The 14,051-nt window shown below is 36.7% G+C and overlaps 1 protein-coding gene across 1 annotated transcript in view; it reads left to right on the top strand.

Moving 5' to 3' along the window:
* Positions 1 to 14,051, top strand: part of ERAP2 (endoplasmic reticulum aminopeptidase 2) — a 37,454-nt gene that overhangs the window by 16,808 nt on the left and 6,595 nt on the right. Inside the window, exons 7-14 of the mRNA XM_037153853.2 lie at positions 526 to 639; positions 1,511 to 1,642; positions 1,877 to 2,008; positions 4,436 to 4,504; positions 5,477 to 5,652; positions 7,794 to 7,873; positions 9,350 to 9,533; positions 13,516 to 13,672. Coding sequence (XP_037009748.2) covers positions 526 to 639; positions 1,511 to 1,642; positions 1,877 to 2,008; positions 4,436 to 4,504; positions 5,477 to 5,652; positions 7,794 to 7,873; positions 9,350 to 9,533; positions 13,516 to 13,672 — 1,044 coding nt within the window. The remainder of the gene's footprint in view (positions 1 to 525; positions 640 to 1,510; positions 1,643 to 1,876; positions 2,009 to 4,435; positions 4,505 to 5,476; positions 5,653 to 7,793; positions 7,874 to 9,349; positions 9,534 to 13,515; positions 13,673 to 14,051) is intronic.

Consider the following 14,051-nt stretch of genomic DNA (forward strand, 5'->3'; position numbering starts at 1 on the left):
AGAGAGAGGCAGAGAGATCGATATGAGGGAGAAACATCAGTCGGCTGCCTCCTTTATGAACCATAACCAAGGACTGACCTGCAACCCTTTGATGTAAGAGATGATGCACCAGCAAACTGAGCCACCTAGCCAGGGCTGCAAGAAGTTTTAAAACATGCAAGACCTCACTATTTACTCAGGGGCACTGACCTCTTTTCCCTTAGATTGTCCAAAAAATGACAACAATCAACACAATAGCTGTCAAATGTGAACGAACAAAAAAATACACCTATTTTTTGTCAGATTGGCTAAACTTACAATTTTTGGTGTGCCACAGAATTTTAGTAGTTATTTATGTGTGCTATGAGATGAAAAGATTAAAAATCACTTCAATAGAAGGAATTATTTAGAGAGAAAAGAGCAGTAAAGATATAGAGGAAAGACCTTAATTACTAAAAGGAAGTTAGCACCCATTAGTATTTTTGCTACGGTTTACAATTTTCTGTGTTTTTAAACTTTCAATTACATTGACTTTTTACCTCCTAGTGGTTTGGCAACCTGGTTACAATGGAATGGTGGAGTGATATTTGGCTCAATGAGGGTTTTGCAAGATACATGGAACTCATCTCCGTTACTGCCACATATCCAGAGCTACAATTTGTAAGTTCACAGTTTTGTATGTCCCACCATATGCCCTAAGGAATCATCAATTTGCTGTTGAAATTTTTAGTGAATGTTAAAGAGAAAAGAATATAGCATGGTGTTTTGGAGCGTGTGCTGTTTTGTTTGATATGCAAAGCAAATTGTACTAGTTTGCTAGTCCTGCCATGATGCTATACAAAGTGGGTGGCTTAAACAACAGAAATTTACTTTCTCATATTTCTGGAGAAGCTGGAAGTCTGACATCAATGTGTTGGCAGGTTTGCTCTGGAATTTACAAAGTGCCAGTTATTCATTTCCCTGAAATGTGTAAGAAGATTTTTTCAAATATGGATTATTATAGGCAAACAGGAGACTGAACACTGCATCAAGGTGGTTAATAAAGTTTGATTGGCTCTTTTGGGAAGGCATTCGGTTTGGTACGATATCGAGAGACATGGATTCAGAGTTAGTGTGTTCTTATTTGCTATATGCTGAATGTCTATTAACCCAAAGCTTCCCATATTCTCATATGTAAAATGCACATAATGCATCTCCCATGCAGGGTGTGGGAAGGATGGCAGATGAGGGATGTAAGGTCCTGGCACACAGCAAGTGCTCACTAAATGGGAATCATTAGCATTAGTTCTATATCCAGAGGCTTGGCAGTTGGTAAACATTTATGATGTATCCAAGGGAATGCTGGATTTGTACCCCCATGAAGCAGAGAATTGGTGAAAGGGCGATATATGAGGGGAAAGAAACTTAGGATGAACTGTAAGAAATTCTGACTGAATACTCACTTTGAAGAATAGATTTCTAAACTTAGCATGTGTTTTATTGCTTTGAGAAGGTCAAACTGAAATTGAAAAAGTTGTTCTCTCCTGTTTAGGATGACTATTTTTTGGAAGTGTGCTTTGAAGTCATTCAAAAGGATTCGTTAAATTCATCCCGTCCTATCTCCAATGAAGCGAAAACTCCTACTCAAATACAGGAAATGTTTGATACGGTTTCCTACAACAAGGTAGGAAATGCTGTGCAGTGGAAAAGCTGCTTTGGGGAGAGATGCAAGGAGGCCCGTGCCAGCAGCAGGTCCAGCTGGTGCGGCCAGGTTACTGTCACCCATTTCACTTTTTGCTTTACTTGTTCACTTTTCAGACATTATACATGTTCTCTTAAATTAAGCTTCCTTTAAAAACATGTCATACTACCTTTTCCCTCATATATTCTTTTTCTTTGTTTTCTTTCTTTTTTTTAGGGAGCTTGCATTTTGAATATGCTCAAAGATTTCCTAAGTAAGGAGAAATTTCGGAAAGGAGTTATTCACTACTTGAAGAAGTTCAGCTACAGAAATGCTAAAAATGATGATCTGTGGCACAGTCTGTCAAATGTAAGTCATGTAGTCTGTCACATATATGGGTTATAGTGAGACTGTTGCGAAGCCTATCAGGTGACAGGCTAATCAGGAAGGTTTATAAATAGTTATATGTTCTGTTGACAGATATTTATTCCACTTGCCACACTACTAGGGTCCTTAGAAGGTACCACCTTCCCCTCTCCTCTGGCTCCATGCTAAACCAGGATGCCACACTGGGTTAATCATAGAGGTTTATACTTGACCTCCTTCTCTCTGGTTTCCCTTTCATTGTAAAGCCTATGCTTTTATCCTCCCACTTTCCAAAGTCTGTAATGACTTTGTAATTCCTGTTATGTAATACCTAATTTTCCCTGTCCAAATTTTCAGATGGAGCTCTACTAGCTCAATCTGTCCTTGGTGCATGTGTAGTGGTTGTAGGGGGAATTAAAGGAGAAATTTCATCTACAATAAGAGGATTTTTCAAAGCCAACTGTGAATACTGCTATGCTAATTTTTGTCACATTATGCTTATAACCGTATCAAGAAAGTAAGGTAGGCATTATTACTCTGTTTTTATAGACAGGAAAACTAATACTATAAAGGAGATTTGCTCAAGATCATAGAGCAAGTGAGTGATCAAGTCAGTGCTTAAAATCTGTTTTGTGACTCTAAATCCAGTATTTATTCTTTCTATTACATCACAGCTTCTTCCTAGTTATCAGGAAAATCCTTCATTTAACATTCGCCTAAAGGTTCTATATTTTAGTTAACGCCCCCTTCTGATGCCAAATGAAACTGATAACAAAATGATAAATTCCTGAAAATGTATTACTCAGCACTGTGTCCCATAATGTCAATAGCAACTTGGAAATCAAAGAATTCTTTGTTTTATTTTTCCATAAAACCATTTAATAGCACTTTAGAGCTTCAGAGAGCATTAACTTCTGGTTATTTAAGGGTTGATTCCCAAGTTGGTGCCTTTCTTAGGTCTTATACCAATTCTGAATGCAAAATTTATTGTGTATTCATTTTGCAGGGATGGGCAAAAGTAGGTTTGGAGTTGTTTGTGTAAAAAAAGATATGAAAGTTATTCTGGCTGGTGTAGCTCAGTGGATTGAGCGCGAGCCTGGGAACCAAGCAACCACGGTTCAATTCCCAGTCAGGGCACATGCCTGGGTTGCAGGCCAGTTCCCCTCAGGGGACTCACAAGGGGCAACCATACATTGATATTTCTCTCCCTCTCTCCTTCCCTTCCCCTCTAAAGATAAATAAATAAAATCTTTAAAAAAAAGATATGACAGTTATGATTATTACAATAGCTTTGTTAACTCAAAAGAATGACACAATTAACCTACTTTTGCCCACCTCTGCGTGCTACTGTGGTAGTCATTGGGAATAGCTATCTATTCCCATGTAAGCCATGGTGTTTCCCCTAATGTCAAGAAATTTATGATGTGATAGGAGAAAGTTAATGCTAGACAGAATTGCCTAAATGCTAGATAAAGGCATGAGTAATATGCAGAGTAAAACAATAAAGTAAATGTTCCCAGGGGAAAGGAAATATTAGGTTGGCCAAAATGTCCTCAGTTTTTCCATAAAATAAAAATACACATTTTTCTTTTTCACCAATAAGTTTATTGATTTGGATATTTTGAGTATGTTGTCTATCTGCCATATGGTATATAACATTGAATATTCTCAATTAATGTCTTGATTTGATCACTGTCAACTTCAACTGGTCTACCTGACTGTGGAGCACTGTCCAGAGAGAAATCTCCAGCACGAAACTTCACAAACCACTTTTGACATGTTCAATCAGTCACAGAACTTTCTTCATATACTACACAATCTTTTTTGTGTGGGTTTCTGTTGTGTTTTTACCTTTCTTGAAATATTAAAGCATAATATGCCAAAAATATTGCATATCTTTTCCATTTTCAGTATTAAAATAGCTACACAAAAATTTACCAGTTTTGGTAATTTTTTTAAATGCACCCTGGTATGACAGTTGTCATAATACAATCTAACAAAATTGTTTCAAATCAAGTTAAAGACAACTAAGTGCTATAAGAGCCATCTTATGGAAAAAAAACAGACCAAGTGAACTTCTTAACCAACCCAATAAATCAGACAAAATTTCAACAAGCAGATTTAATCTTAAAATAGCTAACCCACCACATTGAAGTTCTTAATCAAACTTTAAATATACAGATATATATAAATATAATTCACTTAAACATAATAAAAAGCATAGCAATTTATGAAGAAACTTTTGTGTATTTCTTATGGTCACTGAGAAGATGCCTTTTTCATTTCATGAATTGCTATGTTCATTTCACGTCTTGATGAATTAAATTTTCACATGGCTATGCCAATAAACATTTGTACTCTTGTCTAATATGCATATTCAGTCAACTATCAGTGCCCAAATGGCAGTGTTCTTTTATTCTTGTTTTATAGAGTTGTGTAGAAGGTGATTTCACATCTGGTGGATTTTGTTATTCTGATTCCAAGAGGACAAGCAGCACAGTAAGTATAGAGAGACCAGCAGAGCAGAAGAGATCTGGCCCCTCACCTGACTGGCGTGAGTGCGTGGGATAGCCCAACTGTCCCTTTAAATAACTGGAGAGGAAGAGAAACTCCAGAATTTTCCTTGAAACAAAGCTGACTGAAGAAGGAATGTTCAGGCCATTTAGGGGGATGATGCTGTTACTACTATATTTTTGTTGTTGCAAGTCAGCTTTTCCACAAGCCCACTGCTAGCTAAAAATATCTTTGCTCCAAATTCCTCTGAGTGGTAACTGCTGCACTGGCATCCTCTAGACTCTGAACAATGCCAAAGCCAATATGTTAGGTTTGGAAACAGAGTGAATGGCTTTTGGCTTTCTTGAGGCCCCGTCTTTTGTTTACTTCTGGGAAGTTACCGGAGCACTGCAGGAGAGAGAAAATAAACTCATAATGGGGGAAATAAAGGCAAGCTCTTTTACAAAAGAGTCATGGCAATCCCATAAATTACACTTTCTAAAGGAAGACTCAGCATCACCCAGTGACCAGAAATGCTTCCTAGAAGCCTGGAAGCTAGAGGTTTTGTTCTGCATTTAATATACCTTTATTGATATATTGTTCTGTTGCAATATTTAAGGTTCCCTTAAAGATAGCTGGTTCTCTCCTAAGTCATTCACCCTGGATTCCACCATTATTAAATGGAAAGGTGTTTCTTTTCTTCTTGTTTTGAAAGGGAGCGGGAGGAAGGTTCCAGCCTCAAGCCCTTCCTCTTAGCTTTTCCTGCCAAGTGTTAACCCTCAAGCTCCCACGTACATCCCTCCTTCAGGTAACTTGCAGAGCAGTGCCGTCCAGTTCCTGCATTGCTCTGCACAGACTGCAGCCTGAATCCGCCCCTCCTCCCCAGCCTTGTTTCTGGCATCCCAGGGGCCCTGACTTTCTCAGCTCTATATTTTCTTTCCCCTGTCTTGACTTGATCACAGCCACTTGTCATTTCAGCTCACCTTTCAGGGGGAGCATACGGAGGTCAAAGAGATGATGGCTACCTGGACTCTGCAGAAAGGAATTCCCCTCGTGGTTGTTGAGCAAGAAGGGTCTTCGCTCAGGCTGCGACAGGAGCGCTTCCTGAGCGGGGTGTTTAAAGAGGACCCTGAGTGGAGGGCTCTGCAGGAAAGGTGGCTGCTTTTCTTTTATTGGTCTAATTTACTTCATTTCAGTTTGCTTGTTATGGCATTAACTTTCTTTCAGCTTCTCTGGCAACTGTGGGGCGCTTTTTCTACACAGGAATCAAAGGCCAATTCTAGTCTCAATAACAAATTTAAAGGGCTGCAGGTGGCCCACTATGTGTTTGCAGCTGCTTTCTTAGTAATTCTGCAGCTGCCTTTAGAAATTCAGTTCTGAGGCAGAGGGTGGTCAGTTATATTTCTATTATAATATACACTGACTCTCTTTAATACTAGATTTCTTGGCCCTAATAAGTTGTGTGTGTGTCTAACCTATACCTAGGAAGTGTTATGGCAACTGTACAAATTACCAGAGAGAAAAGACAGTACCTATGTGATAAATTAGATGTTAAGCCCTCCTGTTCTCTTTTCACTTCTGGTAATAGACTATAAATGTAATGTCTTAAAATATAGGATGTCCTCAGAAACGATAAAAGCAAATCTAATTAACCACACTGTCTTGTTCACCAGCCTTTCCTGAGAAAACTTGTTAAAAGTTTTACTGAAATCAAGAAACACAACACTTCCCATTTCTCTAATCAATTAGCTTTAATAACTAGAGGAATTAGGTTTTTAAAATGAAATAATCCAAGTGAATCTGTACTGGCTCTTATGATTATTATTTGTTTTTTTCTAAATATCTAGCTAATAAATTCTGGACTTTTTCTGAGAATTGGAAGCAAATTCAAGGTCTTTAACACATAGAATATACACATAGAATGCTTCCTCTATTGATTTCTTAGTTACCTATTTCCAATCCAATAGGAACTCTTATGCTACTTCTCTATGAAAAATAGAAAGACACAGCTTTCTGAAGTCTGAACCTCAAAGAGCTTAGAGAATTTGTAACGTGGCAACACAGCCTGGAAAATATAATGCTTAATTTGTTATTGGGAAAGCAAGACTCACAATTTTGTAACTTATCAAAATGTCATGAGAGGTTTCAATAGTGCAGATGGTACAGAATAACAAAAGACCTGCAATGGTCTGTATTTTACCTGTACCTAAGGCCGTTTTTAGATTACTCTTGTAAAATTATTACTCTTTGATTCATGCTTATTCAAATTTATGAAATGCTACTCTCCCTCTTTTTTATCCCCAAATATGTTTATCTGGAAAATTCTCTTTTCTTCCAGAGCCTGGAATTTTCTGGATTCCAGGAATCTTTTTCCACTGTATCAATACCTATGTGTCTATTTTCATCTTTTTGTGCCAATATTTCAAAGCAAATATTTCAATTGCCTTGTTAATTATCTCTACCCTTTGTGGGTTAGCAGATTGATAATTCCTTCTGACCCTTTACTAGATGGAGTCTGTGTATATTGTTTCTTTTATTTTTATATTTTTTGAGGACTAATGGGGATATCTTCACTCTCCTTTTCACTGTACACGTGTTGGTATTTTGAAGCACCTGATTTTACATTTACAGGATTACTAGAGCTAATATGGCTTAATGTGATACAAGCAATAAATCCTAGAAGCTTCTAAAAAGTTAGAATAAATAGTGGGTTTCTGTTATTTACCATAGTAGAGCCGCTGAAAAATAACTGAGGCCTTTTGCTTCACCCATGTTACTTTTCTGCTTTCTGGACTTGCTAACTTGCAGAGCCTAAACTGTTGACCACTTACAGTCAGCAAGTGGGCAGTTGGATGTGGTTGGCGTTGTTGAACAAAAGGATAGGGGAATAAGATCTGTATTTCTTAAGGCTTTTTCCTACAGCTTTGGTTCAGTTATGTGAAGTAGTATAAGGCTGTCAGAGTTTTTGGAAATGTGAAAAGAAGATTGCCTATTTTTCTCCTTTTTAAAAAAAATAATTAACAGACTTTATTGTGGTATGAGGTTTAGACAGCAGATGGTACAAGTAATTGTGTCAGAATTCAACTAGGTATGTATTGCTGCACCTTCATAAGCATCATGGAAGAATTATTTCATACCCAAGGATCTGCTAGTCTCGTCCTATAAAATTTATAAAGCTACTGATAATGTAACGGATGGGTGGTTAGGTGCCTTTTACAGCTTATCTGAATCTGACAATGTGAAAATTAAAATAGCCATTTATTAAATTTATAACAGTCTTTACTTTCCAACATAGGTACCTTTGGCACATCCCATTGACCTACTCCATGAGTTCCTCTAATGCGATTCACAGACACATTCTAAACTCAAAGACAGGTAAGGAACTGATTAGCAAAAGTGTTTCAGTTCTGAAATTAAATATATCCTGAACTATTTGGAGGAAGGATACTGCTAATAAGTAATTTAACCATGGGATAGTTCTCATATATCCATATATTAGTTACTAGAAAAACATTTTAGCTAGGAAGTAAAATTTTCAAGCAGTGGGTGGTTCTCTTGTGCTTGTAGGGTTCAGAGATAGGTTTTATTTATATAAAGAAATGATGGCATGCTGTCCCATGTCTTTTAGTACCTACTAATCCAGCTATTTTGCCATGAGGCAGAAATAGGCAATGTAAAAAAGCATACACTTAGGAATTTATTGTCTGTGGATTCTTATTGTCACTCTGTCATCTACTAGGTGTGTGGCCTTAAGAAAATTATTTATTTATTTATATATTTTATTTTATTCTTTTATCCTCACCCAAAGACTTTTTTATTGCTTTTAAAAAGAGAGGAGTGGAGAGAGAGAAACGTTGATGTGAGAGAGAAACGTCAATTGGTTGCCTCCCATAAGCACCCAGACCCAGGATCGTATGCACAGTTACTGGGGATCCAACCTGCAGCCTTTTGGTTACGGGGTCATGCTCCAACCGACTGAGCCATACTGGTCAGGGCAAGAAAATTTTTTAACTTTTGCTAAGCTTCAATTTTCTTATCTTATTTGAATGGAGACTAGGCTTCACAGTTATTAAGAAAATATGATAATGTTATTTTACCACCTAATATAATATTGTCCTATTAAAAAACACTTAATATTTTAATTTTCCCTTAAACACTTCACTGAAATTTGAGAGGATTTCCACCATAGCATCAATATTCAATCTGCAGTCATTATTTCACCCAAAACAAGGACTAGACAAATGAATCACCTGTTTACATATACCTATTTCAATGACCAATAACTAAACCTTGAGATAAAGCCACTAAGAAATCAAGCCCAACTCCAGTCATGCCCATCATTTGGCTCCCTGGACCCTTGCGGACCTCTTAGACCAGCATCAACTGTTTTTTTTTTTTTTTTAAAATATTTTATTTATTTATTTTTCGAGAGAGGGGAAGGGAAGGAGAAAGAGTGGGAGAGAAATATCAATGTATGGTTGCCTCTCATGAGTCCCCTGCTGGGAACTGGCCTGCAACCCAGGCATGTGCCCTGACTGGGAATCGAACCGCGATACTCTGGTTCGCAGGCCCGCGCTCAATCCACTGAGCTATGCCAGCCAGGGCTCAACTGTTTTTTAGAACAAATTCAGCAGTCCTTTCGATATGAATCAATTTATTTTTTAATTTAGTAAGACCATGATTTTCAAAAGAAACCATCTAGTGGACTATGAGAATCGATATCATCATGACTTTTTCGAAACTTCGTTTTCTCATTGATTTATTAGTAATAACATGAAAACTAACAGTTTTGGAGATATTTCTGGTGTGTATGTTGATAATGAAATGCCTATGCCAATTTCCTCCTCTTAGATACTCTGGATTTACCTGAAAATACCAGTTGGGTGAAATTCAATGTGAACTCAAATGGCTACTACATCGTTCACTATGAGGGGCATGGATGGGACCACCTCATTACACTGCTGAATCAGAACCACACACTTCTCACGCCTAAGGACAGAATAAGTCTGCTTCATGACGCATTTCAGCTAGTAAGGTAATGTAAAATTGTATCTGATTTCACAGTGAATAACTGATCCATAACCAGATATGCCAGACTTCAAAATCAAACATTCAGTGCTTGATCATTCATATGATTTGGATCTGAACAGAGGCCAAATACTGGCCACGGGGCCAAAGCCGACCTGCTGACAAGGTATTTTGCCCACAGAATGTTTAAAAATTTAATCCAGCATTTTAAACTGTGAAGAATTTGATATAAAAATCCTGACTTCTGGAATCTCTTTAAAAAAGGAGATTTGGCAACTTTGGACCTTCATTCCCACAGGGAAACCATAGAGGAGGATGCAGCTGAGTGATCCTCTATAGACCAGGCCTTCATTCTTCCATGTGCCAAAGTCCCAGACGGTACATGTGAATGGCTGGATTCACTCACGTGGGGTGGAACCTCTAGGCATGTAAGCTTTTAACTCCAGATTTAAAATTTGTTTATGCTAGCAGCTTCATATTTCACCAAATGCCTTCATAATCTGTTGAACAAAAAGTAAAAATATAGTCTTAATGTAAATGAATTGTTAGTCTAGTACATAATCCATTTATTACTTTGCTCATATTGGAGAAACCATTATGAAATTGGAAGGAAAATGAAGGAAGAATTGGCTGCTTATGTTTATTCCTCTTTAGACTTTCCTGGAAAGGAAAGGTGTTTTCTTTCACATTTATCATCAACAGTAGAATAAATCAGATTATAAAATGGCCAATGAGGGAGGGAACCTGGGGATCAGGTGAAGTATTGTGTATTGTAAGCTTTTCCTATTCTGAGAATTATTGTAATGTATTCCTTTTATTCAGTGTGACATATTTCCTTTCCGATGCTTATTTAGGTCAACTTGAGTGAAAATAGCCCGCAGGACATTTCTGAGACAAAGCTTTTCTTCCATACAAATGAACTCCCAAATTAGAAAAGGGAGAGGATGAGAGTTTAATCCTCAGCCTCATAGGTCTCAGGAACATCATAGGACCAGAAAGCTAGGATTAGAAAAAGGACCATCCTGCATTCGAGTGGATGCACATCTATTGTTAGTCAAAGGATGTTTGCTCACAGGAGAAACTCACATATTGCAGAGAAAGTAGATTAAAAATTTAAGACTAGAAAGGATGAAGAATATTGACAATTCGTCAAATGAAATCCAATCTTTCTATTAGTTTCAAAGTCTTTTTTGCTGTTTCTAGCCTATAAACGTATGAGTAGCCTAAATTTGGCAGAAGGGATACTATAGTTATTGATGCATCCATGGAAAAACAATCATCTTTCCTTTACTAAATGGAATGGTTAATGAAGTTAATTAACAGTAAAAGTTTTGGCCCTGGCTGGTATGGCTCAGTGGATTAACCAGCCTGTGAACCAAGGGGTTGCTGATTCTATTTCCAGTCAGAGCACATGACTAGGTTGTGGCCAGGTTCCCAAAAGGACGTATGTCAGAGGCAACCACACACTGATGTTTCTCTCCCTCTCTTTCTCCCTCCCTTCCCTGTTCTAAATAAATAAATAAATAAATAAATAAATAAATAAATAAATAAATGTAAAAATTTTTATTTAAAACAGATGAATCAATGTACTAACTTTTCACTTATTGTTCGTGGAGCAAGTTATTTAAATATTTTAAGCCTAAATTTTCTAGTCTTTAAAATGTTGCTAGTCTTTAAAACTCCAGTTTTAAATAATATATATCCCACAGGGTATTTTGAAAATTGCATAAGGTGAGGCAGGTCAAACACCAAGCACACCTCACCAATAAATGTCAGCTCTTGGCATTAATAGTATTACCTAATAGATATTGTTTGAAAGGTCATGCATCGAATAGGAAGAAAAAGTGACAGTATAGAAAAATGGATTTTGAATAATATGAAGAAATGCCTTAAAAATAGTGTGTGTTTGTATATTGTTATGCTTTCAACTACACAGGGAAAAAAATAAGCTAAAAAATAAGCTAAATATGAAAAAAGGAGAAAAAACCCAAAAGGCTCTATTCCAAAGAAGTAGTAGTAAATGTGTAGGGTAGTGAAATTATAAGCATTTCCCCCTCCTCCCCAACTTCCAATTGTTTTATAATTTGTTTATATTACTTTTATAATAAAAGCAATTGTACAAGGAAATCATTGAAAAATCTTAATCAACTTGAATATTTTTACTTGATAGATTCTCTCAATAACATATAGTTCTTCCTTCACTGCTCTATGAAATATCTATTTAAGAGTTAAAGGAAGTAAACAGTAATCACATTTAGTTTGGAAACAAAATTTGACCTGGGAATGGATATTTATTTTCATACTTTTTAAATATAATTTAACACTTGGATCTCATCTGAGTTGGGTGAAATTAAAATGATAACATTAATTGCCTTACCAAAAAAACATTTGTTTCTTTCAGTACCACACCTTAAAAAGAAGGTCTAAATTTGTTCCATAGGAATATGCTTTTATTTCACAAAGGTACCATTTAGCTGAAACTATACAAATAAGTAGATACAGATTTTTCCCGTTGGGCTGAAGTATATGCTTATACATGCGTTTAATCTTTAAGGTAAATAAACATTCAAATAACATTTTGTGCAGGTAGTGAGAAACTGCCTTTTTGTTAAACAATTACTGTATAAAAAGGAAAGGGGCCCCTTTAAAAAGAATAATAAGGTTAAAAAATTTTCAAGTAGGCATATATGAAGTTTTCTAATAATGGCATTTGTTTTAATAAGAAATAAATTAGTATGGGCCAAAAAGAGAATCAGGATTGATATAAAGTAATTACTTAAAGTTAAACATTCTTTTTAAAATTGTGAGCATACAATATAATACCTAGTTTCTTCCTATTGCTGATGCTCAAAGGTATCAACTGCACTATACGTTATGATACTTACACATGTGACAAGGAATAGTGACATTTTGTGGCTTTGTGTTTTATGAAATATAGCAGACCATATGATTCAGCCCTCTGTCTTCAGATGAATTTTTTTGTAAAATTTTCCATAGTCTCCTTAAAGCAGTATGTCATTGTGATTGGGAAGCGTGAAGTCACAACAAAAGTTAGTTCTTTTTAACTTCATACCTTTCTAGTTCCAGTTCTCTCTTTTTAGATCAGAATTAAAACATTTTTAAACCCAACTGAAGTAGAGCATTATGTTAATGAGAAATTCAACAGATGCATCCTTCAATTTGGAATTTGCTGCCGTATGACGCTCTTGTGCTTTCTCTGGGTGCCTCAGGCTGGCGAAATGGCTTGTGGACCCGGTGGGGGCACGGGTCCTCTTGGAAACATACGTGAGAACCTCCATACAAGAGTGACGTTACAACAATGTGCCTCCTCTACAGGAGGGACCCTAGCACTTTCACATTCGGAAGAGTAGTTTTGTTGTTTGTTTTTCTCATTAAGAGAAAATATAGAGGAGGTATATAATTTTATGGTCTAAATAGGTTACAAATGTAAGATGAAAATACTTGTTTCATGCCACTCACAATAATTGCTGCTTCTCTCTTAGGCTCTAGGAGGAACATTAAAAACAGAAAAATCCTAACACCTGTTCATAAAGTTCCAAATTCGCTTGGAGGAATGATTCAAAACCACAAGTTAAACAATTAGAGAATAATATGATATATGAATGCAACTTTGATGTTATTTGGTACTAAATATTAATATTAGCAAATATTTATATCATTTATGAAGCTCCTACTATGTGCTATGATAATTTTTCTAAGTGCTTTACATATATCAACTTATTTAACCCTCACTACAATAAAAGAAAATACTTTGAATCTGCCCATGTATAAGGGAGGCAAGTGAGGCTCAGAGAAATAAGGTAATTTTTCCAAGATCACACAGCTACTGAGTGGCACAGCTAAGATTTAAACCAAATGGTCTGGCTATAACGAACTTCTCCTATTATTGATCACAGTTAATATTAATATTAAGAATATTAAGAACTGTAAGATATGCACGAACCACTGACATTTGTTTCATACCTCAGTGCAGGAAGGTTGACCATAGACAAAGCCCTTGACCTGACTCGCTACCTCCAACATGAAACAAGCAGCCTCGCGCTTCTCAAAGGTCTGGGGTACTTAGAATCATTTTACCGCATGATGGACAGAAGAAATATTTCAGATGTCACCGAAAGCCTCAAGGTTTGTGCTATGTTCAGAAAGTTCATTAAGTAAATGCACAGTGTCTGGAGGCTCAGTGAGACTTGGTCTGTTTTGTGTGGACTCTTGGAGGTAAATTTTTGAGCAGCCGAGGAGACTGGCCGATAGCACAGTTACCACCACAGTTCCTAATGGCTGGTTGCCCCTCATTCGTGTCCTCACCATCCTAAGAGCCATACCAGGGTCAAGAGCAAGAAACACCCCTCCTAAGGTGATTTTATCTTATATCAATTGGCAGTGCCCTCAGATAGGAAATGAAATCATATTTTTAATGTAGACACTGTTTCTTAATGATGGTAGGCCAGCGCCAGAAAAAGAGGAAAGAAATATAAAGATAAGTAGTTTTGTGTTTTGGGAGAGG

Source organism: Artibeus jamaicensis, unplaced genomic scaffold, assembly GCF_021234435.1.
Source record: "Artibeus jamaicensis isolate MK-2021 breed Jamaican fruit bat unplaced genomic scaffold, CSHL_Jam_final contig_3214, whole genome shotgun sequence".
In the NCBI taxonomy this organism is placed as follows: domain Eukaryota; kingdom Metazoa; phylum Chordata; class Mammalia; order Chiroptera; family Phyllostomidae; genus Artibeus; species Artibeus jamaicensis.